Below are 26,961 nucleotides of genomic sequence, written 5' to 3' on the forward strand. Positions count from 1 at the left end.
AAGTAACCCTTCTTAGAGACTTTCCTCTCCTCTCCATGATTAAATTGCTAATTCTGAGGCCAGTTTTTATGGGGGTTCTGCAGCTGGCTAGTGGAGTAAAAGCAATAGCCCTCAAAATGCAGAAAAAACGAGTGCTAAAACCCCTCAATTCCTATGGATGCAAGGGGAGGACACCCAGTTACCTACAACAGTCTCTCCTGCTGACTGCCTCTTCAATCTGCGGCCACTGGGTTTACGCCTACAGCAGCCTCTATGGGGCCAAATTTGTGGGGCCAAGTGCGAGACCCCCTGGCAGGTGTTTAGCAAGCAGTGTATCTTCATCTTCCACTTCTTGCTAAGTCTCCTGACCTGCATCATCACAGCTGCTGGGTCCCTGTACTCTGCCTGCCCCTTTTCTCCACAACTGGATATCCCCAGCCACTAACTGAGTCCAACTGGCAGCTGTGACAAAACTGCAGCAAAATTCCTGGGAGTGACTTTGCTTCCACTGACCAGAGGGGTCCAGGGTGAGCATGGATCATACAGGATGGTAGGAAGGAGGGGTCTGCTTTTACAGCACTCCTGGGAAGCTGTCTTTGCCATGCAGCCAACTTCAAAAGCTGGAAGGACGCTGAGAAAACTCTGAGTCACGTTAGCCTGCTTGGATGGGAGAAAATAATGGCAAGAATAAACATCTCTCAACAGATACGTTAGTCCTGCCCCGCCAGGGTCTTCGGCGGCAAGCCAGTGTCTCGTCCCGGAGCACAGCCCTCTGGCTGAGTACGTGCTGATGCCAAAGCCATGGTTTGCTATTGCAAACACATGCGTCTGACTGACTTGACTCTGTCTTCCTGCACAGTGCCCATGCCAGGCTGCCAATCCCTACAAACAACTGATGGTGCCGCTGGTAGGCACTTTCTGACTGTACCAGTAAGACTGCTGCTTCACCTTCGCACAAGCTGATGCCCTGGAAGGGTGAAGGGTGCAGTCCAGCTCTGTGACAGGCATTTGTGGGGCACAACCAGACTTTGCCTTTGGCCATCAGCCCTCACACTGCCCACAGGGCACAGAAACTGTAGCTCTCTGCCCATTCCAACAGCTGATGTAGCAGGCGCTGGCACTTCTCTTCCTGATCCTCTGCCCCCTGCAAGCCCCAACAGCCAGAAACGAAACCCTCGCTCAGCATCCAGATCACATGTGCTTTAGAGGACATGCTCTGACCATGCCCGCTGAATAACTTGTTCTTCCAACAGCAGCAACTCCAGACAAAGGTGAATTTGAAGCTGCAAGGCTTACAGGAAAACAGCTGTCCATCTATCTTTTTTTATCCCCAGATTATGCACACAGAATGGCAAGACAGAGCCTTCTGGAAAATGCAAGCACATCCACGGCGGGCAGGACAGAACCAGTCACTAGACTTCACTCTCCATGGGGCAGGGATTGCTGATATAAATCCAACTACTGTCACAAACTGCTGCAAACTCATACTTAGTTTCCTCCACTGTGGAGATGCAGGCAGCTGCCTCTGTCCCCACACCAAGTAGAGAGAGATCATAGCCAGCTCTGTCTGCAGGGACTGTTCAGATCATCCAGGCTCACTTCTCATAATACAGGCTGTAGGTTACTCTGGACTGCTGCTTCCCATTCCTCTCGCCTAACCATTTCAGACCACAACAGCAGAATGGGCCACACAGGTATGTTGCTGAGCATCTCCTCAAAGATGACTCCACCTCATGCAGCATAACCAGTAAACAGGTGGACACAGAGCCCATTGCAAGCATCGGTGCAGTCATGCGCATCTTTCCTGTTGGGCTAACCCACGCCCATCAGACCTGCTTTTCCCCAGCATCAGTGCCCTACAGCCTTCAGAACACTTCTGCTGGCCTGTAACCTAGCCAAAAAAAGCTGCTACACACCACATGAGTGACTCAGATCCCTTTCCTACAAAACAACTCCTCCGCAGGGCGCTCACAGGCTGCACTCAGTGCTGGTCTCTGCAGAGGGACTCCTGCATGACAGCTCCCAGACAAAGGTGAAGCACCCTTGCTCTGACAGTAAGGCACAGGCTAAGGGGTGGTAAGCTCAGGCCTCCACAAGGGGAAAGCAAACTGTCAAGTGGGAACAAAAAGGATTCACAACACCTTCCCCACCATTTTGCAGGGAAGATAATTGCTCCTACGCCTGAGAACTTGCTAGGAGGCATGAAGTTTCTCATCTCATCAGACATATCTTCTGAAAGTAATTAAAGAACAAAAAGCTCCCTGTTCTAAAGGCAAAACTGCTTTAGTTCAATCTCAGCGCTAGACTGGGAATCATCCTCACTGGGTGGACTCTGCTCCTACACTACAGAACACCCTTTTGGGAAAAAAAAAAGGATAAGGCAGCATCACCCATAGCCAGCAGGTTGGAAGAAAGCAAACAAAGAGCTGCCCTTTGCTCATAACACACCTGACCAGAGAAAGCTCTTGGAAGTGCTGGAGGGTGCAGCCAGAAGCACCTTCTCCCACAGAGAGGCTAGTTGCACAAAGAGAGGCAAAGCTCACAGCCTCCTCCTGGCAAAGCACCACTAAGATCTGTGCCCAGCCTCAACACCACCTGAGCTGCAAGTTCCACCCACTCCTGCATTTACAGCAGTCCTGTGGGTCATCAGTCATTTCTTTCAGAGTCCTTGAAACTGCTGTATCATCCCTTGGCCACTAAAGGGCAGCAGGACCCTTTTGATCCCCAATCTGCATGGTCATTGTCCCTGGTTTCACTAACAAGGTGTCGCACACAGCACCATTCTCTGCACATTGCCCTCCCTGCTCTGGAGGCTTCACCCCACCACTGAACAGAGCAGATACCATGATGCAAAACAAGGCACAAAGCTCATCACTAGCGCTGCAAACAGGAAAGCTCTCAGCTGTCCTCCTCAATGGCCAGCCTGGTCTGCCTGGGACCTGTCAGGCACAGCAGTGGGAGGAAAAGACAGAAAAAGTGCTGGAACAGCTGGGAGCAAAACCAGGCTGTAAGCCCTAGATGCACCTGACTTACCATGCTGTTGGCTGGTTTGCTGGCATGCGCCTCCATCTGCTGCCAGTACTTCTTAGATTCCTGCACGATATCTTCGTGGGTCATTCCTGGGAACAAAAGGAGACAGAACTGAGCTACCCTGCTTTGGCCAACAGCAGAGAGGGAGGGAGGTGTTGCAGGACTTCCTGCATTGGGGCTTAGGAACCCCTGTGTGGCTGACAGCTCCCAACAGTCCCACTAGTAATGTCAGGACATAGATTGTGACAGGACGCGACACCACCACAGAATGTGTTCAAGCACAGGCTAGGGAAGTTCCTCTCTCCAGCACTCCCACTCATGCCAAATAAAAGAGCAGAGTTTGGCTTCCTGGGTTCATTCAGACCTGGCGTTCTACTCAGGTTGTGTACAAAGGACCCAGATGCTGCCTCCAAGATGCTGATTCTTGACTAGGGGTCAAGACCTTGACCAAAGCTGTCCCTCAACACCATATCAACATATCCTACCCAAGGCCCTGAAGACAATGCTTTGTTATTGTCGATCTACTGTATATTGGAGTTTTTGCCACTAGCTTGGAAGATCACAGATATCCCACTGAGACATCTAGCATCTCATCCCTGCTGGGATTAATTAGTCTGTTACACGCTTCAAGTCATGGGGGGTGTTCATCAATCAATAGGTGAAGAGAAAAGTTGACATTCAACACAGACAAACACCAAGTGCAACCAAGGTAGTAAGGAAAGACCAACAGTGCAAAACCAACCAAGGAACAGCTGCCAGTATGTAACCTGCAAGGAGAGATCTACAAGGTTTCAGGAATCAGAAATGCAACATCAGACAACAAGAAAAAGGGTTGGTCAGACCTTATCTAAGAAATTAGCTCCTGACCAACTCGAGTGGTGAGGGAACAGCCCCTGCCAACACCAACCAGCTAGATGGGCGCTACGATTCTCAGAGCATTAATCAGCAAGAGAAAAGTATGTAAGAGTAGAAACTGTCTGGTCAATGTGAGGACTCTGTTACAAAAAAGCCATGCTATTTAAGTGCTATAAAGACCTGAGATAGCTGCCAAAACAAACTGAAGCAAGTGTCTTACAACAGCCAGCTGACTGCAACAAGTGGGGTGCTGACGATGGCCTTGATGCAGTACCCTGAGCACAGAGAGGTTGCAAAATTGCTTGCTTTGCTTTTGCCTACAGCTTTTATTGTTGAAGTGAGGTGTTCCCCAGGCATGCCACATGGACACAATCTTTGATCCAGGAGCTAGCATGTTCCAGAACTTAAGGGCCAGCAAACACAAGTTTTCATCTCAGCTTAGGCTGTGTGTAACGTGGGTAAGTCATAGCATTCCTGACCTCAGTTTTCCCATCTGTGATTTCAGCTGTCCAGGTCCCTGCCAGGCAATGATGCTGCTGTTTGTACAGCGCTTGGACAGAATGAAAAGCATTCAGGAAATTTCACCATTCTTCAAGAACATTTGCTCAGGCCTCCAAAATGGCAACTGCTGCATAGCTGGTACTACTCCCAGATCAGAGCTGTTTGTGGATTTTCTCCTTCTTAACCATGAATCCCAGAAGAAACTGTGTAGAGTTAGAAAAACCGCAACTCCCTTTTCCATGTTCAAGTATTCCAGGGCTGGACACAATGCTGATCTGTACTTTGGGGACAAAAACTACAAAGCTGGGAAAATCACAGCAAAAAGTTAACATGCTGCACTGGACCTTGCAGAGAAAGGGCCAAAGCAGATCGCATCTTCTCTATTCTGCACACCTGCACTGTGATCCTTAGAGTGCAGAACGAACAGGAGATGCATATACAGCTCTTGTCAAAAGACTGAATGTCAAATTAAGTCCTTAGTAAGTGACTGCCTTCTCCCAGTTCCCAGAAATCTGAACTAACTCAACAATATGGTCCAGAAACGTGGTGGTTGGGAAAAAAAACCCTCCCAAATATGAAAGGATGTTTTCCAGTACACCAGCTCTACATAGCATGAACTGACCTGAAGAGATGATCAGGGAATGACAAGGCCCATGTGTTGATTACTTATAACATTTCAGCATCTTTTGCAACATCATTAGTGAGGACACAGACTCTGTGATTTCCACTGATGGAAGCAGATAGCAAGATATGTCTGTGAAAAGCCACAGTGAATAAGAAAACAGTCCTGCCTGTCCACATTTTCAGATCTTGGGAACCTTTACTCCACTAACACAACCCTTATCCCCATGAACAAAGCCACAAGCCCTGTAAAAGCTCAAATGGCTGTGAAGTGCAACAGCCCACTGGTTTCAAATGCAAGCTGCTATGAATTATGCCCCCTTCCTATTCTTGCAGAGCAAATGGTGCCTAAATCAAACTCGCTGCTCCAAAGCTAAAGCATTCCCAGAGTATGGCAACAACTACCTTTCATCTCTGTTTCCATAATGAGGGCTACACTTAAGAGAGGTAATAAACTACCACTCCAGGAAGGCAAACTCACAAGGAAGCAGGCTCATATATACAGCCCTGCAGAAAAAAACAAACAGATGATGGCTCTCCCATTGTTGGAAAAGATGGGAATAAGCACAAGGCCTACTGACCACATCTGCAGCTAAACTCATGGCTTGTTTCATCTCCTCAGCTTCCCCTTTGGAAATCACTTCTTCAAGTAAAGGCAGCAAGAAACAAAAATCAATCTAACCATTTCTTCTACAGGCTGAAGAGGAATGAATAGGGAGGGAGGGAAGGAGGCAGCAAAAAAAACTTTTTCAGAAAAAAAACCCCCACCACCAAAAAAAACCCCCAACAACCATGGGGTGGGGAAAAGAGCAAGGTGCTTGAATATTAGAGTACCCAGAGTACTACAGGCAGTATCATAAACATGCAGGGCACCAGTGGTGGCCTATGGCTCATGGGCAACATGCTGTCTTAGAAACTCTAGTGTTGTAATTTTTTCATTTCCTGTGGCCACAAGTAAGTGAGGCCAAACAGGAAGAATAGAAGATGGCATTTTCCACGGTGTGTTTCTTGTTCATCACTGTCCCTCATGAGCCACACCAGGGCTGAGGACTGCATTGAACTACAGTGACAGGCACTGGAATAGTAAATTAAAGAAGTTGCCCTCAATTACATCAAAGAATGGTGAGAAACATCCATGTTTCCTCTCTGAAGTACTCCCATTACCAGGTTGGGTCCTGCACTAAACAAGACCCTGTGGTGAAAAAAGATCCAGGTAGCATTATGGGTGGACCAGCATCTACTCGGTTAACAGGAGAGCAGTAAGAGAAACCCTCCAGCACATCAGAGAGAGGACTGAAAGTGCCAGATGTGGCAGTATCATTTTATTAATGACCTGAATATAACTTCTGCAACAGGCTCTTCAGAGGTTCATCAAAGCCATTTTGGGAAACACCAAGTATCTTGTCATTTCCCACTGTTGGTGAATTTGTTTAGAGAAACTGGAGATGCACAGTCTTCCTTTACAGAACTGCTTTGTCACCTGTGCATGCTGTCATTCTTACTGCAAAAGACGCTCACTCAGGGGCCCAAATGCTATTTAGGGTCTTGCACAGGATTTAAGCACCAAAACACCTCTGGGGATTCAGCCCTACTTAATAATAATTTCAACTTATGCAACGGGTCCCAAGGGAAAGGCTTCCTGGTCTGCAATTTACAGTAGCACCTGTAAAAGGACAAGGACCAAACCACCCTTCTAACCCAAACTATTCTATGATTCTGATTCATATCACAGAACACCTTGGCCCTCTTTTCTGTGTCCCTGAGGAGACACAGTAAGTATATACACAAGTGAGTGGCAACTTCTCAGCACTCCCAAATTATCCTCTTGCCCTCTCAACTGGCCCCGGGTACGCACTGGAGGAAACTCGTGTGTCCACATCACCAGCCCTGCACCAAGTCACATTCACCTGAATATTGCTGCAGCAGCCAGACCTTGAGCTCGATGAAACTATGAGCGAAGTGGCAGCTGTCCTCACGCAGGCAGCCATAACGCACCTCATGGCGGCACACATCGAACTGGAAGTGCTCCTGGAACTGGCGGATCTTGGAGTATTTCAGGGAGGTGGAACGCACGATGTGGACCAGACACCTGCAGCCAGGCCAGAGAAATATGAAGCACCAGAGGATCAAACCTTCACTCCCTCCTCCTTACACGTGACTTTAAAGACATTTGACTGGTCAGGTAAAGGACACAGAAAATCAGCTCTGGGAGAGGCAGACTCCCACTGGGAAAACCAAACCCTGCCCTTCCACCTTATCAACCCTAGGTAGGTATTTTCACTATCCTTGGACCATGGGTGATACTCCACTTAAGTTCAGAGATCAGAAACATTTAAAAATATGCAGCAGAGATACCAACTCCTCTGGCTCAGCAAGCCCCTAAGTCTCAGGTTGCCAGGAACCAGAAGGGGTTGTATTACTGTGTACTTGACATGTTTCTTATACTTTTTTTCCTAAACATTCATTACCAGCCAGTCAGAGGCAGGATCCTGAGCTAGAGGATCTTTGGTTTGACCTTTATGTAAAGGCCAAACTGAAAGGCAAATTAAGTCAATGGAAAACTTAGGCTGACTCCAAAGGGCTTTGCTGATGCCCGAAATCCCTCAGCACCAGGAGAAAACACGCAGGCTGAAGCACACAATGCTATTTATCATGCTTTGAGCTGCCCTATGACTGGAACCCATGGGGAGGAAAGAAAGAGAGAGACCAGGGCCCTGGAGTTAAACTGGCTGGACTTGTGAGAGATTGCTCCCATCAGAACAAAAAATGTTCACTCACTTGTTGTCATGGAAACTGTGTTTGGCAGAAAGGTTGGAGCAGACAGATGGTGTGTCCTTGGTCCCTTTGCTGATGATCCGGGGTTTGCTGTCAAAGCAAATCTGAGAAGAGAAGAATTAGCATGCTGGAAAAATCTTAGAGAGCAGTGAACCAGAGCCACTTCACTTGGAAGGGGAAGAAGAACCAGAGCCAGCCTATTCTAATGTTCAAAGTTAGAAGCAGCCTGGTGAAAATTTTGTGGTAGGGCTTTAAAATAAAGCAAGCGAGTTTTTTGAAAAGCTTCCGGACAACATTTTTTGGCTTATTCTCAACAGTATTTTCCATTGTGGTTGGAAAAATTTTGGTCAGAGCCACATATTCTTTCCCAGTTAGTCAACAGATCAAGAACAAGGGGGAAACGATGAGGAGAAATAAAAGAACAGCCAGTTCATAGCAAAGAACATGTCCCTTTACATGTACCACACTGTCAGTGTAGGAAACACTCTGCTGCAGAGTATCAAGATGGTACGAGCCAATCCTTAACTGACCGACTCAGTGGCTCAGCACAGACATCAAGTGGGAATTTGTTGCATTACGGGGTTCTGATTTCTAAAGTAGCTGGGGCTAAATTACAATTCAAAGCAACATCTCAAGATAGAGGAAGAGACAGGTGATCCCATGAGGCTGTGTGCACCTGGTTCAGCTGCAGGGCTAAGGAGGAAAACTACCTCTCCTTTCTCCTACACAGCTGTATCCACTGCTCACTGCCCTTCTGGGAGCAGGGCACTGACTGAGACATAGAGAATCATAGAATCATAGAATTGTTTAGGTTGGAAAAAACCTTTAAGATCAAGTCCAACCAATTAATCTAACAGTGCCAAGTCCACCACTAAACCACGTTCCTAAGCACCACATCTACACGTCTTTTAAATACCTCCAGGGATGGTGACTCAACCACTTCCCTGCGCAGCTTGTTCCAATGCTTGACAACCCTTTCGGTGAAGAAATTTTTCCTAATATCCAATCTAAACCTCCACTGGCACAACTTGAGGCCATTTCCTCTTGTCCTGTCGCTAGTCACTTGGGAAAAGAGACCAACACCCACCTCGTTACAACCTCCTTTCAGGTAATTGTAGAGAGTGATGAGGTCTCCCCTCAGCCTCCTTTTTTCCAGGCTAAACAAACCCAGTTCCCTCAGCCGCTCCTCATAAGACTTGTGCTCCAGACCCCTCACAGCTTTGTTGCTCTTCTCTGGACACGCTCCAGCACCTCAGTGCCTTTCTTGCAGTGAGGGGCCCAAAACTGAACACAGGATTCAAGGTGCGGCCTCACCAGTGCCGAGTACAGGGGCACAATAATTTCCCTAGTCCTGCTGGCCACACTTTTTCTGATGCAAGCCAGGATGCCATTGGCCTTCTTGGCCACCTGGGCACACTGCCGGCTCATATTCAGCCGGCTGTCAAGCAATACCCCCAGGTCCTTTTCCACCAGGCAGCTTTCCAGCCACTCATCCCCAAGCCTGTAGCATTGCATGGGGTTGTTGTGACCCAAGCGTAGGACTGGGTGCTTGGCCTTGTTGAACTGCATACAATTGGCCTCGGCCCATCGATCCAGCCTGTCCAGCTCCCTCTGCAGAGCCTTCCTACCCTCAAGCAGATCAACACTCCCGCCCAACTTGGTGTTGTCTGCAAACTTACTGAGGGTGCACTCGATCCCCTTGTCCAGATCATTGATAAACATATTAAACAGAACTGGCCCCAATACTGAACCCTGGAGAACACCACTTGTGACCAGCTGCCATCTGGATTTAACTCCATTCACCACAACTCTTTTGGCTCGGCCATCCAGCCAGTTTTTTACCCAGCGAAGAGTACACCCAACCAAGCTATAAGCAGCCAGTTTCTCCAGGAGAATGCTGGGGGAAACAATGTCAAAGGCTTTACTAAAGTCTAGCTAGACAACATCCACAGCCTTTCCATTTTCCACTAAGTGGGTCACTTTGTCATAGAAGGAGATCAGGTTAGTCAGGCAGGACCTGCCTTTCATAAACCCATGCTGACTGGGCCTGATCACCTGGTTGTCCTGTATGTGCCGCATGATGGCACTCAAGATGATCTGCTCCATAACCTTCCCCGGCACCGAGGTCAGACTGACAGGCCTGCAGTTCCCCAGATCCTCCTTCCAGCCCTTCTTGTAGATGGACATCCCATTTACTAACCTCCAGTCAACTGGGACGTCCCCGGTTAGCCAGGACTGCTGATAAATGATTGAAAGTGGCTTGGTGAGCACTTCCGCCAGCTCCGTCAGTGCTCTTGGGTGGATCCCATCTGGCCCCATAGACTTATGGGTGTCTAAGTGGTGTAGCAGGTTGCTAACCATTTCCCCTTGGATTATGGGGGCTTCATTCTGCTCCCTGTCCCTGTCTTCCAGCTCAGGGGGTTGGGTACTCGGAGAAAAATGGTCTTACTGTTAAAGACTGAGGCAAAGAAGGCATTAAGTACCTCAGCCTTCTCCTCATCCTTTGTTACTAGTTCCACCCCACATCCAATAAAGGATGGAGATTCTCCTTAGCCCTCCTTTTGTTGCCAATGTATTTACAGAAACATTTTTATTGTCTTTTATGGCAGTAGCCAGATTAAGTTCTAGTTGGGCTTTGGCTCTTCTAATTTTCTCCCTACATAAGCTCACAACATCCTTGTACTCCTCTTCAGTTACCTGCCCCTTCTTCGAAAGGTGATAAACTCTCCTTTTTTTCCTGAGTTCCAGCCAAAGCTCTGCATTCAGCCAGGCAGGTCTTCTTCCCCACCAGTTTGCCTTTCAGCACATGGGGACAGCCTGTTTCTGCACCTTTAAGATTTCCTTCTTGAATAATGTCCACCCTTGCTGGATGCCTTTGCCCTTCAGAACTGCCTCCCAAGGGACTCTGTCAACCAGTCTCCTAAAGAGAGACTGCCCTCCAGAAGACCAAGGCATCAGTTCTGCTGACCCCCCCTCCTTACTTCTCCAAGGATCGAAAACTCTATCATTTTGTGATCGCTATGCCCAAGATGGCCTCCAACCATCACATCACCCACAAGTCCTTCTCTGTTCGCAAATGACAGGTCCAGCGGGGTGCCTTCCCTAGTTGGCTCACTCACCAGCTGTGCCAGGAAGTTATCTTCCACACAGTCCAGGAACCTCCTAGACTGTTTCCTCTCCGCTGTATTTTATTTCCAGTGGACATATGGTAAGTTGAAGTCCCCCATGAGAAAAAGGGCTAGCGATTGTGAGACTTCTCCCAGCTGCTTATAGAATATTTCATCTGCCTCTTCATCCTGTTTGGGTGGTCTATAACAGACTCCCACCATGATATCTGCCTTGTTGGCCTTCCCCCTGATTCTTACCCATAAATACTCAACCCTATTGTCAACATCATTAAGCTCTAGGCAGTCAAAACACTCCCTAACATACAGAGCTACGCCACCGCCTCTCCTTCCTTGCCTCTGAAGAGTTTATAGCCATCCATTGCAGCACTCCAATTGTGCCAGTCATCCCACCATGTTTCCAAGATGGCAACTATCAACGTATCAATGGTCCCAATACATACTGAGGAGATGATGAAGGGTGCCTGCTCCCTCCCGCCAGCTCTGTACCTCACAGAGGAAGGTGAAGATGCCCTGATGTTCCTTGAGGAGCTTGGCAATGGTGAGGCTGCTCTGCTTGATCCCACCTAGCGGGTCAAAGAGGAGGTCACGGTTGAGGGTCCCCTTCCTCTCCTCCGTCCACACGTCGATCTCTTCCTGGTGGTACGCGAAGGTGCAGTTATCCCCGTACTTACAGTCCTGCTTGTTAAGCATATCTACAAAGCAACAAACAGCACACACCACCACACAGGGAGGGCGGCCCAGTCAGAAACTAAACTCTCTCTCGTCTCCTCCCACTGCCCACACCTCACAAGGAGCTGAAAGCAAGAAAACACAGAGTTAAAGAAAAAAGAAATCTCCCCCCAAGTCTGTCTATACCAAGACATTCAGGAAAGTTAATGCAAACTACTGACTGGCCACAATCTCAAGTAATGCCATCTGTTGTGGAAACAGTCTCAAAATGGAGGCCTGCTTTAATTCAGTGCCTGGCCAGGGACAGACCAGGATTTAACCAACCCGTTTTAAAACCAATCCAGATTAAGTTCTCCTAGTGGCTCAGCACTAAGGAGCCCTGTTATCTTGGCTTTTGCAATCTCCCCACCTCATCAGGTACTTTGTAATGACACTGCCTCAGGGACCAGTCCAGTCACATTGCCTGCACATATGGAGAGATGGGCTGGAGCAAAGGAGCAGGCAGAGAGAGCTTTTCCCCATGCAGAACCACAGCCCTGCCATGGGGCTGCTGGGTGGAGTGGAACTAATGCAGGCACGTGTACATGAGGCAGGTTCTCAGCAAAGCCCATGTCAACAGGACAGCTCTGAGTGCTTGGCTGTGCACAGCACCTCACTATGCCTTTGCAACTCTTCTGATCCACTGCTTTAAAAGCTGCCTGCTCTCCACAGCATGGGAGCTGATTGCCTTTCATCGTACTGAGCCTCCCAGTCCACGGGCTGATGGGACAGGAAGACCCCAAAGACAGCAGGTGATACCAACTGGAAGTCGTCTCCCAATCTCCCCTGGCATGCACCGTACAGCCCCTTCCCAGCCACTGACAGCCCTGTCCCCTCCAGATCACCTTTGCACAGGTAATAGGATCCTACAAAGTTGGTTTTGGTCGGGCGAGGACGGATCCTCTTCCACGTCTTGTCTTCCGAGTTCTTCAGCCTCCCCAGCAGGATGTCCCGCTTGCACTTGTGCTCCAAGCCTTCCCGATAGGTGTAATCGCCAGCCTTGGGCCCTGCAGGAGAGAATAACCCCATCAGCATGGGGAAAGGCAAACCCTAGCCTGGGTCAGTGCTCTGAGTGGCAGAGGAAATGCATCACCTGTTTTGGGGTAGCAGATATGACAGGCTTGTTTGAAGATGTGAGTAGATGCCAGGGGGTTCTTCACCAGCAGGGCTGTGTTGGGCATTACTGGTTCCGGCTGGGACAGCAGGTGCTCGGTGACCTTGGGCCCAGCTGGGTGACTCACTCCACCAAGGCTGACCTGAGTGAGAATACACGTACCTCTCTTCTCAGCTCTGCAACCATATGGGTAAGAAACCTCTCTAATCCCCTGCCCCATTCCAGTCTCTCAAAAACTTTTCTCATTTTATCTCTCATCAGAATGTTTACATCTGAAATGACATTTCCAAAAGAGCTCCATGCAACTTTTTCAAAGATAACAAACAGTGTGGTATGTTCACTTCAAAGACAGGCCTCCTTCTCTCTTGGTAAGGGACCTCAGTTTTCTATCATGAGCCATATAACAAAATGCCCCCCTCACTCCTTCCCATTCCTTCCATCATGACCAATTCTGCATCTGAAGACTCTCAAATCAACCCTATCCCAACCTGGGAAAAAACCAAACCACTTATCAGCGAGTCTTCAGGGAGCAGATTAATCTGAGGACAGAGACTTTGCTCTGCATTGAAGTAATAGGGATAGCAGGATGACAGGAACTTAAGAATAATTCTTGTTCCAAGCTTGCTAACCATAGATAAGCCTTACTCTTTCCTCCAGGTCTGGAGACATGGGACAGGGGCAGAACAGTGTATCTGGAAAAGCCCCTTGACAGGGGCAGAGAGGAGCAAAGAACCTCACTAGTTTTAAGACAAAGCTGGCTTACTCCACCCCATCCTTCAGTGTTATGTGGCTGCCAGATATAGTGGGACACTGGCCTCCATGATCCCTTGTTGAGCCTACAACCTGGGTCACACCATGTTTAGCTTGGCAATACACAGAGTTGCAGACAAAAAGATGGAACAAATGTCTTCCTACTGACTCTGGGGAAATCTTTATCTGCCTTGCCACAACATGGGAAGCAACACTCACCGGGGCAGGTTGAGAAGAGGGGCCCAAATGACCTACATCACCCAAGTCACTACTACCTTGGCTCCAGAGCACCTTGGGACATCAGCATGGGGGAGCGGCTCACTCACCACAGGGGATGGTTTTTGGCTGCCAGGTGGGTGTCGCAGTTCCTGAGGGTTAGTTTCTTCCAGGCAAAAGAAGGGGAAAAAAGCCCCACAAAACAAAAACAATCATTTCACTTTCAGAGGCAGTTCTGCTCACAAGAAGTCAAACAAATGCTTATTAAATCCATTTGCTTTATTTATTTCATAACATTTTAGTACTTTTTCCCCAAACCACCTGCCTAAGTCTTGGAAAAACTCCAGGAAAGGCCTTCTTGTTCCCCAAACCCTACCGAACCCAACTCTATGCTGCTGAGTGCTGGCATTCCCAAGGTGGCAACTCCAAGGTAGCCCAATGCTAAGGTGAGTATGAGCATTGAAGTGCTGACTGGACAATCTCTGCTCTTCTCAAAATACTTTCACTGCCAACATACTGCAATACTGGGGACAAGCTAGCCAAGAAGAAGCCTGCCTTCCCTACTGGGACAGGAGGGGACCTAGTCTTTGTCCATCAGCCTCCACAGCTTTGCTCCTTGTGACATCAGAGTGCAGTGCCCCATGCAACAGGACATTCACTGCCCTGAATCCAGAGATGGGAGAGACCCACCTTGGCCTCTACCATTCTGCCCAGCGCAACAAGGTCCTACATCATCTAAAACACTCACCAGGGTTTTTCTCATTTGGTTCAAAATATCAAAGAGTCATTGGGGAGGGCGAAGGAATCATGTTACAGTCTAGCAAATTCTGCTAAGTGAGGTGTCCAGGACACCAAGTCAGGTTTAGATCTCATCGCTCATCATTATACACCTTTGTGTTCCTTTCTCCTCTGAGATTTCACACCATGCACTTACTGGTTATCTGGGATAACACACCTATAGCCCTTCTCATTATTCCTGAGCTAGGCATATTCAATTGCTTTGTCCAAGACAACTCCCTGCCCTCTTCTACATATATACTCCTGTTCTGCAACAGTGGCAGACAGAACTATACGACAGACATCCTCAGCGCTGAAGGAAATAATTTTAGCATGCATTCACAGGGAAAGCAGCACAAAGTCCCATCAGCCCTGCACCTACCAATGGCAAAGGAATCCAAGGCATCCAGTGACCCTCTGCTTGGCCCAAAGGAGTCCAGGGCATCAAGCCGTGAGTCTGTGTAGGGGAGCAGATCCAGGGAATCCAGCGAATCTAAGGTGGAACCACCACTTCCCCCCGGCGGGGCCTCGAAGGCATCCAGGACAGAGGAGGAGAGCTGCTTGGTGGGATCCATCACCAGGCCAAAGGATGCAGGTGGCAGTGGGGTGGAGACAGGGATGCTGGCTGTCACGACTGGGGGCAGCAGCGGAGTTCCTCCAGGAAACACAGGGATCAGCTGAGGCATCTCTGTTGGCAGGTTGGGAGGAATGGTGCCCTGGACCAGAGACTTTGGGGAAATCAGGAAGGGGGAGAATAAACAGCACATTAGGAACAAGGAGCAGAGAATGAGTGAACACAGAGAGCAACAGGCTCCCACTCAAGTGAGTGCTGTATTATCAGAAGCAAAATGATACGTGTCAGCTCCATCTGCCTGCAGACTTCCCACAGACCTTCCAATCTACCTACACCACGCACAGTCTGGACTGAGGTCCCTGAGGAGGTGTTGGGCTACCTGAGCTCATCAATCTGCAAGGCAGGGGCCCTGCACTGGGCACTTAAAGCAGCTCAGATCAAGAAACAGTGCAGCTGGCTACACACAGTGCCGAGGTCAGGCTAGCGACCATTACTTGTGGCACCTCTCATCAGAGCTTTTTGGCTCAAGGGGCGTCCTGCATGAATATGATTATATTGCTTCCAGACCCAAGTTGGCACTCATAACATCAGCAACACTGGCAACTAAAATCCAACATAAGTATGCATACGTATTGACTCTACAGCTCCCAGACCTGTTCAAAGAGCTTAGGCTGAATGCAGCCTGCACAAAATACAAGGCGATTAGAGCATGCCCACTGTATAAAATGCATCCATCATTCCTGCTTCAGCACACTCATTTCTATCCTCAGACCTGCTTCAACTCCATGGACACCAGAGGCCAGGGGAAGGTGATGGCGGGGGAAGGCTATCTTGGGTACTTTTGAGGGGCAGTTCCATAAAGTTCCACACAGCAAAGCAGGCTTGGAGGTGGGCTCTTCAGATACTCACAAGCCGATTGCAGAAATAAAGGAAGGAATAAATGAGCTTTGCCAGAGGAAGAGCTAGGAGGAAAGAGTGACAGAAAGAGAGAGAGTGGCAGCACACATATCCGCATGCTCCAAGGACCTATTTGGAACAAGAAGCAGGGGACCCATGCAGCGCCCACTCTTACTAGAGGGTATGGTGATCCTTCGGCGAGGGAGTCCAGGAGGGAGTCCAGTTCTTCCCCAATAATGTCCCCATCCGTGAAGTCCTCCATGCTCTCAGGCACTGGCAGGGACACGCAGTCTGGATTTGGGAGCAAGCTGGCAGCAGGGAGCGAGGTAGGCAAGCCCTTTGCATCCGAGTCAGAGGGCAAGGGGGCCAGCCCCTCACTCACAGGGATGGAGGTGGCCACAGGAGCTGGGAGGCACTGCAGGTCCATAGAGCAGTCTGTGATGAGGAAGAAACAGAGCCAGTCACCCAGGAGAGCCTCTTGCAGGGGCAAGCACAGCACAGCTGGCAAAACCAATATTGTACAATTCCATCAAATCACAAAAAACAAGTATGCCAATTTTCCAAGAGCAGGGGCTCTGGTCTGAAGAGTCCTTGCCCCTTCATTTTTGTTCCCAGTCTCCAATGGCTCACCGACAGCTGAAATACGCTTTTAAGGGCCAATGCCCCGACTGACTGTCAGGATTTGGCAAGCACGTACAGTGAACAGAAACAGCACAAAACCTGTGGCTGAGCAGCTACTGAATTCACTGTGGCCAGGGCTGAAGGCCAGGGGCACATAATCCAATTTCTCTATAACCCACGACCTGGTGTTTTCTTTAATGTTCCTCACTAATGCATTTGGCAGAGACCACTGCCTTCTCTACTCCAATGGAGCTTCAATATCAGAGCTGAAAGCTTGCTTACTCACACACCCTCTCTGAAACCTCAGGTATCCTAAATGGCAGAAGATAAAAAACACAAGGTCCTGCTGGGAAGAGAGTCAGAGATCGGGTACTCAGACCAGGTTGTGCTAACAACGTTTCCCCAAAAAAACCCATCAGACTCACTCAGCTGTCTTTACCCAAGTAAATTCCCTGCTCTTGAGTGCTTCCTGGTGTCTGCAGGTGGAAAGTTGCTGCCCACACTCCCCCTCAACACCTCAGCAGCAAATATCCCCTTGGGAACTTGTGTGAGCCAGGGTCAGGGCAGGAGAGAGGCAGCAATTTTCCCTAAGGCTTCCTTGCCTCTCCAGTACGTTACTGAAAAGGTAAGATGTTCCCATCATGCGATATAAACGTCTGTCAAGTGAAGTTAAGGTTACAAGCACATATTCTTCACATAAGAGAGTTTTATTCTCAAAAAAAAGTAAAGGTTAAAAAAAAAGTTCAAATGTTAGACATTTGGGAAATACAGCGTTACATTTGCAGTTCTCAAACCAAGCACTCAAACTACCTTAATTCTGCCCCTGTGCAGATGTGCTGGAATAAAAGAAAAGAAATGAGACAAAGATGCTACCTTCTCCATCCACGTAGCAGTGGCTGTACTGTAGCTACAATGAACTAAAGCTATAAGCAAGGCAAAGTTTGGAAAGAGAGACAATAGCTTTTCAGAAAGACTGATAAGAATGGGAAAGAAACTAGACAAGCTTCTGAGACACAAATCTTAATCCAGCAAGAGATGCTGCATCCTGTCTGTACAAGCTCTGCTCACTCAGCCCCCACAAGAACTCAGCCATCCCTTTCTAACTGGGACTGAGTGATTGAGCCATGTTGCTATCCTCTACAATGCACGTTCACTGACCAAGGACTGTGTTGATACCCTTAGAGAGAGCTCAGCAGATCAGCAATTCCTGCAAACCCCCAAGTCTTGAACAAAACAACCGCACACACACACGCAGGCCCCTTAGCTCTAACCCCACCAGGAGCACACCACCACCCCCTGCAACCCTTCCTCCGGCATTTCTTGTGAGTGGTCCATGTGGATGGACCACAGCTGAGGTCGCTGTGCAAGACACCAGAGGCCAAGCCGTGACAAAAGGCAGGGAAAGCAGGGGAAAGCGGCAAGGGACGGACACAGGTCCCTCTCCACAACCTCATGCATGCAATTGAAGTAAAGAACACGCTGCACCTTATGGGATCCAACACAAGTTTTCAGTGCTGCAGCTGGACACATTCCCCACAGGCAGTGGCTCAAAGGAAGGCTGTAAACGTCCTTAGTTTTGCAGCTGCCCCTCAGATCAGGCTTGGCTCCAACCCCATGCCCCTTTTGCGATGACTTCTCTCAGCTCATCTCACTTTGGTGTGGGCCCCCCAGATACACTCAGGAGCCAGCCATCCGGCTTCCCTCAGTGCTGGCCTCATCACTGGTAGCTCAGCCAGATTTCCTTCAGTACAAAGGGACGGCTTGTCCCTTTCCTTTTTTCAGATGTTTAAATCTGGAGTACTGTCAAGATCCCTCCAGGGGCCAACAAGAAGTTCAGGACATGCTGGAAGGGACGGGGACATGTGCAGGGAGGAGCAAAAGGATTCACAATGACAGGGCCCCAAAGGATCCAGAAGTTCAGACCTTCTCTGAGGAATGAACGAGGCCCTTCAGTTCCCACTCAGTCTGGGAAGCAGAGAAAAGAGGCCCTCACACACCCTGAGAGGCCCAAAACCCTGAAAAGCCGAACGCATGACCAAAAGGCAGAGAACAATATGGGACCCCTCACAGCTCAGTGCACAAGAAGGGCAAGGAGAAGAGGAAGGACCAACAGGTTCCACTACTTGCAAGGGGCAGAGGGGAGATGTCTGCTCCCCTCTCCCTGACCACCCAAACCCTGTCATTCCTTCAGCCACTTCCTCCCATTCCCCTCTGTCCAATCTTTTCCCCTATCTCTCCTTTCCCATTCCTGCTTTCCTCAGGACACCCCATCTGCTAACATCACTCACCAGCCACCATACCCACATCTCATGTACTCTCCTTCTAGAAAGCTCATGCACCTCCTGCATTCACCTAATGTTTGCTCCATCTTAAAAAAAAAAACAGCCTTCTTTGATGAGCAGATCACAGGCACACACCTGCCTCCCTCTGATTTCTATCACTGCCATGACACTAAGCCCCACGTATTATTATTATAAACTCAATGTCGGTCTTGTCCATCCACTTCCCCGAACCAAGTCTCTCACACCATGCCCCCAACCTGGTAGCTTCTCTAGCCATACACCTGCCTGTCCCAGAGGGGCAAGTACAGTGGTTTTAAAAGCTGTTCCTAGCTCTGCTTCCCAAAACAGCAGTGGTTCCCTAGTGCGTTAGCTGGCCAAAGGCCATGCTGAGCCAGATCTGAGCCATGATCTGTGCAGGGCAGGGCTGAGTTAATCAGATGACTTCAAGCAAAGCATGGGAGAAGGGGCTTCAGGAGTTTGCATCTTAAAAACAAAACAACAACAACAAAAACCTTGCTAAAAAAGCTTTGAATCTGAAACTCTTGAGGTACCCAGCACCCACAGCCCTCCTGGTGGCACACCACTCTCAGGTCAATGGGATAACATGTAATTTCAGTGCTTTGGAAAAGATTTCCTAGCAATAAAGGTTCTCTCTGCCTGAACTGCATGCTGCTCTTACACCAAATCCTGATTAGATAAAGAGCTTACTGGATGCAGTCACTCCTTACTCTGCAGTAGGAGTCCAGTTCATTTTAGCACAGCAAGGTAATGTAAAAAACCTCTCGTTAATTCACAGAACTGGGTCTCATGATTGCACATAGCATTCAACAGAGAACTAGTATGTTTTCCAAAATAGACACCAAAGCACCCTAATAATGGAATTAGGGTGAAATTCTATAAAAAGAGCAATTGCTACTTGCAGTGATAAGTCTTCACACTTACCTTCACAAACAGCTACCTTTCAAAGGAACAAAGACTGATGTGCTCAGAAGCACGAGTTCAATGCTCCAGCACACATCAAAGGGCAAAGCATGTAGCAAGCCTTTCTACAGGGGCAGAGTTAAGGTCATATGTTTCCCAGCATGAGAAAAGCAAGCCCGTAGCCCTCCTTCTGCTCCTCCTGGGTGCCTAACCCTGAACACAGCTCTTCCTGGGTCCCTCCCAACTCCCTCTGTTTTCATTTCCTCTACCTCAACATCTTGGTGGACCTTATGCGCTCAGAGCACAAATAGCCACCTACAAACTTAACTTCACTTTATCTGGACTGTTTTGGCTGGGAGCAGAGTTTCAGAAGCTTTGCCAAGCCCAGCTTTAACAAAGCACAACTGGAGAGAGCCGTGTACCTGAGCAGACCATTTTAATTCCCAGACGTGTTCCTCACTGGGCCTGGACAAAAAGTTTTTCTGCAGGAAAAACACTCCTGCTTCCCACCACCTTTTCCTCCTCCTAGTTACCAGAGCCAGGAGCATGCAGAAGAGACACAAATGAAGACGATGAATCTCTCAGGCCTGCCAGCCTGGTCAGATACCTTACCGAAGCCACAAAAATCAGAGAGATGTCTTTACCTGTTTCAATGTCATCTATCGAACCCAATCCATTGGAAGTGGTCTGCAAAGAGGGTATAGGAAAAGGAAGAGAAAAGTATCACCAGAAATTCATCTTTAAAAAGATACTCACACTTCACAGATGAGACTCTTTACTACTCCTAAACAGATCTATCCCTTTCTTTTCCTTTATGGCCTCTTTCAGTGCAAGAGTAATAAAACCAACGAACTTTAAGAAGCCATTAGTCCAAAGAGCCTATTCATTTTTACCTCCAGCAGCGGACAAACCCTGTTGCTGCAAAGGAATACCAGCCCTGCACAATATCCAACCATGTGAGCAAATCTGTACATAGAATGGGGTTTTTCATGTGTGGATGAGAACACTCTGTCCCAAGTCCCAGGACACATCAATCGGCCAGCCCCATGCAGTGTGAGATCTGATTAGCCTGATTGTACACAACGTTCCTTTTCTTAGTTCACATATTTTGCAATCTAACAACCACAAACTTTTACAGCAAACTTAAAACAGGAAAAGGTTTCCGCCAAGACAACTGCTGACTCGGAGCTCCAGGCAAGTAATAAAATAAGCCCATGTTTTACAGAAACATAAACCGAGGTAAGTATGTATGCCTTCAGCTTAAGCTTAAAAAGGCACAAGTAAAGCATTACTCTTGAGATACTGCATCTACTGCAGTAGGTTTTGCAACTTGCAGTTTTTGCACTATTTTCGTATCTTGCTAAAAGAAAGATTTTCAAATTAAAAACTAGGCACAACTATTAAAGAAAAGCGACTGGCTGTCCTAGAAAGATGTGGAGGCAAGTCACTGAAGGTGGGAGGTAAACTAATTCTTTAGTATCCCATCTTGTTGTACAAAATGACAATTTTCATGGTTTTGTAGTTTGTTTGCTTTAAGGAGTAGTGTGAAGTACCAAATAGCCTGTAAAAATATCAAGTGTTTGGGGTTGTTTTTCGCCAGTGGTGGAACAAGGAAACCAGCAATTTCTTACATTTTAGCTTAGTATTTGTACAGTGCTATGCCCAAGCTGGATCTCCCAGGTGACAGGACAATACAAAGAATACATAAACTGTGTATGTACCTTGCTCAGTACATGAAATGATTTAATTTTGTATGTTTCTTCACCAGTTGCACTTTCTGACTTAGCGTTGCCCTAACTATGTAAAAACTTGAAAACTGAAACTTAATTAAAATGCAACAGAAAGCAAACTTTCACAATAACTAAGAAAAATAACCATCTTCAGTGATCCAATTACTGACATCAAAAATGTTGTCACTAGAAATATTTTAAAAGAAATTAATTTCCTTGGCAACATTCCTTAATATATTTACAGCCTAAAAGACAGTTATAAATTTGCATGTAAATAAAACTGCAAAGTATTCTAGTAGCACAATCCATGAACAGTAAGAACCATAAGATGCAACTCTACCTGGTTTGACAAATTGATTGACGTGCCATTACTGAGTAGCGAGAATGTTTCCAATTCCTGCTGCAAGGAAGAAAGAGGTCTTAAGACAGAGACAGCCCATGAATCCTTGTAAACTAGGTAAAGTTGGGTTATATATACGGTCTCCTTCCAGGCACTGCCCATAAATAAAAGCCATCCCAAAACACCCAACATCCAATGCACAATCAGGAAGCAAAATCTTCCCTGAGGAACAGAAGTTTTTGACTTTTCATTAAAAAAATTACTGCTTCAGGAAGGCATTACAGCACTGGAATGAAAGCTGGAAGTCAACACAACAGACAGCAAGGTTATCAAAATACCAATCACTAAATTTCAAATAATAAAATGCATTTTGGAGGTTTTATTTTTCTAACATACAGGTGGTTTAAGCCCATCACAGCTGAGTAACATGAGACATCAGCAAAAAGGCGGCAAGGCCAACACAGTGAGCAGATACAAAAAATACTTCTGTGTAAAACTTCCCTTTATTTGAGAGAGAATCCTTTCAGAGTGTTGAGAGCTGCTACAATGTCAAGTTTTTTTTCGAGGGTAGGTCAATCACACATGTGAGGTTGGTCAGGGAGAGGACTAAGATGCTACAGCTAAATTAACCCCAAAAGCTCTCTGCAAACTGGATGCCCACTAATCACTTCACCGCATACTGCAAAGGTGCCCCTCTGGAGGTGGAACATGCTGGCTTTTTTAACACACCACTGCTAAGGACTTGAACGTAAGCCTCGACTACTAACTAATGTTCCCTACTCCTGAAAATGCATTCTGGGATTTTACCTGACCAAGGCATCTTTACCCAAGAGTGCTAACAGTGGCCTAACGCCCTCTAGCTCTATCCCAGGGTATACATTTAAGTACCAACAGTATTCCAGTTATGGCAGCACCTTCTTGTAGACCCAGTTACGGATTCAGACACTGGGGTCAATTTATTGGACCCACAACTTGCTTTTTGCTGCCACCTTTCCTAGCATCTGACCAGATGTGTACTCGTCATTTTCCCAAAGCACAAGCCTTTCCCCCACAATGAAGAAACGCTAGATGTATGCCTAGATATGGGGCAAGAACCCCTCATGACCCATTGCACTACAAAACCAGACATGCCCCTGATGCAGCAGAGGATCACACCCTTCTCATCCCATAACAGGGAAAGATCTGTGATGCACAACTTCCTTTGGGATCAGGCCATATGTCCCTCTCCTCCCGAAAACACAGGCTCCCAGTGCATTGGAAGTCTCTCCTGCAGCACCAGACCAGCTTTGCCCAGCCTAGCTAGGGACACAGGAAACATCCTGGCAGTAGAAGCAGAGCAGCAATGGGGTTAGAAATGGATCAAGGCAAAGTGAGTCAGAGGGTCAGGACAAGGAGGGTAGCCGGTGGCCTGCTAGAGGGATCACAGGGTAGTGTTCATGTGTCTATAACTGCAGAGCAGCACCTACCACTTCTGCAAAAGTAAATCTGAAAGAGACAAAGAATAGTCTCCAAGAAAAAAGAAGTCATACCTGAGGTCTTTTGTATGCTTTTCGAACCCTCAGTCCCAGCTTCTGGGCAAGCTCCTGTCCCAGCTGTGTGACGCTTTCATCCTGGGGACAAAAACCATTGGCAGGACACTTTCAGTTTTGCCTTTGCAGCACACACAACGAAATAAACAGGAATGCAGTTACCCACAATGGGCTGTGCCAGGAAGCCTTGCTTGTAGACAGCAGCTGGCGGACAATTACCAGAGCAGCCCTAGGAGAGTCCCTGCAGACCTAAGTGCTCTTGTCATTCAGTCCTGCTGAGATACTGAGTTTGCACCAGGACCTCCCCCAACACTCTTTCGATGCTGCAGAAAATCAGAATCAAGTGTCTGCTTCTAAGAAAGCACCCACCCTCCGAAAGCAGGGTTCACGAGTCCTGCTGGCAAGATGGCTGAAGGAGCTGCCAAGGCTGGCTGCTAGCAGCCCCCATGCTGGGGGCTGATACAGCTTCCACAAGGTCCCCACGTCTGGGAAGAAGGAGCCTGCATGCCTTCCTGCATGCACAGTCTGTATACTTTCCCTCTCCGCCAGCCACAGAGCTAATAATCAGTTTTGATATGCAGACAGTATTCACTAGCCTGTTTTGCTTGCTTGTTTGTTTTTAAAGCTGAAACCAAGTCTCAGTTTCCAAATTACTAGCTACAAGGCATTTTCACCATCTCTGGCTCTGGTTAAACAGCCTCAGCTTAGTCAAGCAGATCCTTCTGCTCTCACCTGCTGCATGCCATTAACCATCCTCCCTGCTCACTGCCCAGGCCCACTCACACACCATCGTGGGCTTTAGACAAAGTTCTGGGCCATGCTCCATTCCCCTGCTCCATCCTCTCCAGTTCTGCCTGGGCTAACAACCTGCCACAACATTCTTCACTTATTTATCACCAGCAACTCTTTCCTTCTGCTTTCCTCTCTCTCCCTGTTTGCAAAAATATTGGAGTACTTTAACAGTTTCTTCAAAGAAGAAAAAAATATCTGCCCAACCTATTGTGATATCCCTCCTTAATGTCCCAACATCTCCCTCATCTCCAACCTTGAAGCTTGCTCTCTTCTCTCTACTTGCGATGCTGGTCTTTCCAACCTCCTTCTCACTGCAGGTTCATCCTTTCCCTTGCAACCCCTCGCTAGCCTCTGGTTCTTCCAGCCCACAGTATCAGTAACTTTTCCTTTCAATTTGGAGTGCCGCATTTTGACTGTACTTGCTCCCGCACACCCTCAATATTGGTCTTGTCACCATCTTCTCTGAACTCAGTAAAGACAAAATCTATCTTGCCCATTTCCTCTTCTCTCTCTACCTTACACCCCTTCAAGATGTACGTTCTCCTGAAACTGTTCCCACACCCTCCAGAGACCTCTTCTTGGTCAAATCTCATGGTCACTGCTCCTTCCTCACTCTCTTCCACCTCTCAGATCTAACACCAATCACATTTTCATTGCTCTGTTTGCCTCTGGTGATTCTGCCTTTCCCAATACTCTCTCAGGTGTCTTCTGAAGTCTGCCATTTTCTTGCTCCCTGTGGAGACCTCTGACATAATTTCTTTTCATTGATCTCATACTCATACGTACCAGGTTTACCCTATCCAACTACAAGCCAAAGTAACTCCAAGATGTCTTCTCAGATTCCTGGACAAGATCAAGAATGTATTTCTCTCTAGACTGCCTCCACTTCCCTTCCCAACAACACGTAGTTAATTATTGTCCTTTTTGTCAGCAGGCCTGAGGTTTGGGGGTAGGGGGTTATTTGCTCTTTGTCACCCCCAAGATCTTCCTTTAGCTTTCCCTTCCCTCAGCCAAATGCCATTCTCAGGTCCTTCTACCTCCCACCTAAATGAGGGGGTGCTCAACAAGGGCATGCAATATGCTTTCCTCCAACACCCTAAAAAAACCCATGCCATACCAAAAAAAGCATACCACAGAGGAGTATCAACCTCACCATGCTGGGAACCTCTGCAAACAATCAGCACTGAGTATTTGTACCCAGAAACAAGTTAACCCTGCTAGACAGCGAGTCAACTGAGTGGCAGATCTTTCATCCCCTGAAGTTTTAATACATGCTCTGCTTTGACCACAACAAAGTTCTCAGCTGTTACAGCAATGCAAGCTAAAAGTACCCGTGTGCTCAAGAGGCTTAGCAGCTAGTGTAATGGAAACAAGAGTGAGATGATGAATAGCATAACTTGACTTTGATGCAGAGAAGGCTTATAATTTCTGTTAATCAGGTAATAAGACAATCGGGTATGTTAATTTACAAGACTGAATTGTTTAGAATATGGAATACAGATCACTCGATATGGAGTTTGTAAGGCGAACTTTCCCGCCACAGAGAAGTTTGATAAAGTGTTTGTAGACCATGATGATTGTAATGATAATAATGGGAGATGGGTAAACATAAGTATATGGTTAAAAAATAAATTTAATTAAGTGGCCTAACGGCAATGTGAAATATAACCAGATATGGCTTTACATGAACACATATACTAGACGGTTTTGTTTATAAAAGGGTTTGTTTAAAAAACAGTTCTTTGGAACTCCCCTAACATACCTTTAATGTGTTTTGGTCACCCTGTCCTGGCAAGTCAAAGAAACTAGAATTTACAAGCTATACAAAGGAATAACAAACTGCTAATAAGACTTTTAAAGATTGCTTCTGTAACACTAATAATAAAGGAAAGTTAACTTCTCCTGCTGAAGTAGATGCATTTTTCTTGTAATAGCATTACTGTGATGGATCAGAACCATATTTAGCAAAGACAACCAATGCTCACTACAATCTTTCTAATCACGGTCTGGTTTCCTGTTCAATATTTGGCCTAAAAGGACACTCACCAAAAGCACTGTCAGGAAAATATCTAAGGCCTACTATATGCAGATAGTCCCCCCTGAATGCAAAAATTTACACACCTGTGAACATAAAAATAACTATGACATGTGATGTCAAGGACACCTTCGCAGGTCCGACAAGAAGTAAAAAGCTTTATCAGCTTGCCTTAGCAATCAGTAAGTAAAACGTGAAACATTTTTATCTAAAATAAGAAAAGTATACATGTTTTCTTTCTGGCGCTCCAGTTCCCATTTGTCCCATGCTCCTAGTTACTCCCATTAGACATATAAAACCAGCTAATTAAAACAATCTCATGACCTTAGTTCACATTGTGTTAGGGTAGGGTTTTGCTCCTCACAAATATGCCACCAAACCTGCTGTCACTAACCGCTGTCTCTGGCTGGCACTGTCTGTAGAGGGTGACTTGGACTGAAGAAACATGTGAGGTCAAACATCTTCTTCGAGTCAGAGAGACAGAATTTCTGAACATATGCCATGTTCCTAGCAATAGCCAAGCTTCCTCTTCCACTATCCTCTGGCCTCACACTAAGCATGTTACGGAGGAGGAATGTGGTGAACCACAGAAATCACGGTGAGTTGTATGTCAAAAACTTACATGTGGGAGGGACAGCAAGCATCGGCTATTGCACTCATATGCTTCTTTGTGTCTTCCAAGTTCATTTAAGGAGCGGGCTTTCCGGAAGAGCGCTCGGATGTTCTCCTTGTCAAGACTTAAAGCCTTCTCGCTGTCTTCCAGTGCCTTCTCATACAAGCCCTGCA

The 26,961-nt window shown here is 47.3% G+C and overlaps 1 protein-coding gene across 4 annotated transcripts in view; it reads right to left on the bottom strand.

Annotated features, from left to right (window-relative positions):
- Positions 1–26,961, bottom strand: part of ZC3H7B (zinc finger CCCH-type containing 7B) — a 50,436-nt gene that overhangs the window by 13,406 nt on the left and 10,069 nt on the right. The window contains exons 4-17 of one of the 4 annotated variants that reach the window (XM_059816191.1): positions 26,798–26,956; positions 23,349–23,429; positions 21,820–21,876; positions 20,394–20,436; positions 16,308–16,360; positions 16,125–16,262; positions 14,837–15,182; positions 13,788–13,843; positions 12,691–12,790; positions 12,443–12,604; positions 11,376–11,581; positions 7,765–7,865; positions 6,894–7,075; positions 3,013–3,098 (exon numbers count right to left, since the gene is read on the bottom strand). In XM_059816191.1, the coding sequence (XP_059672174.1) occupies positions 3,013–3,098; positions 6,894–7,075; positions 7,765–7,865; positions 11,376–11,581; positions 12,443–12,604; positions 12,691–12,790; positions 13,788–13,843; positions 14,837–15,182; positions 16,125–16,262; positions 16,308–16,360; positions 20,394–20,436; positions 21,820–21,876; positions 23,349–23,429; positions 26,798–26,956 (1,770 nt within the window). Of the gene's footprint in view, positions 1–3,012; positions 3,099–6,893; positions 7,076–7,764; positions 7,866–11,375; positions 11,582–12,442; positions 12,605–12,690; positions 12,854–13,736; positions 13,844–14,836; positions 15,183–16,100; positions 16,361–20,393; positions 20,437–21,819; positions 21,880–23,348; positions 23,430–26,797; positions 26,957–26,961 lie in introns of all 4 variants that reach the window. The other 3 variants (XM_059816189.1, XM_059816190.1, XM_059816188.1) reach the window with 3 other exon arrangements.

This window comes from Gavia stellata, chromosome 4 (genome assembly GCF_030936135.1).
Source record: "Gavia stellata isolate bGavSte3 chromosome 4, bGavSte3.hap2, whole genome shotgun sequence".
Taxonomy (NCBI): domain Eukaryota; kingdom Metazoa; phylum Chordata; class Aves; order Gaviiformes; family Gaviidae; genus Gavia; species Gavia stellata.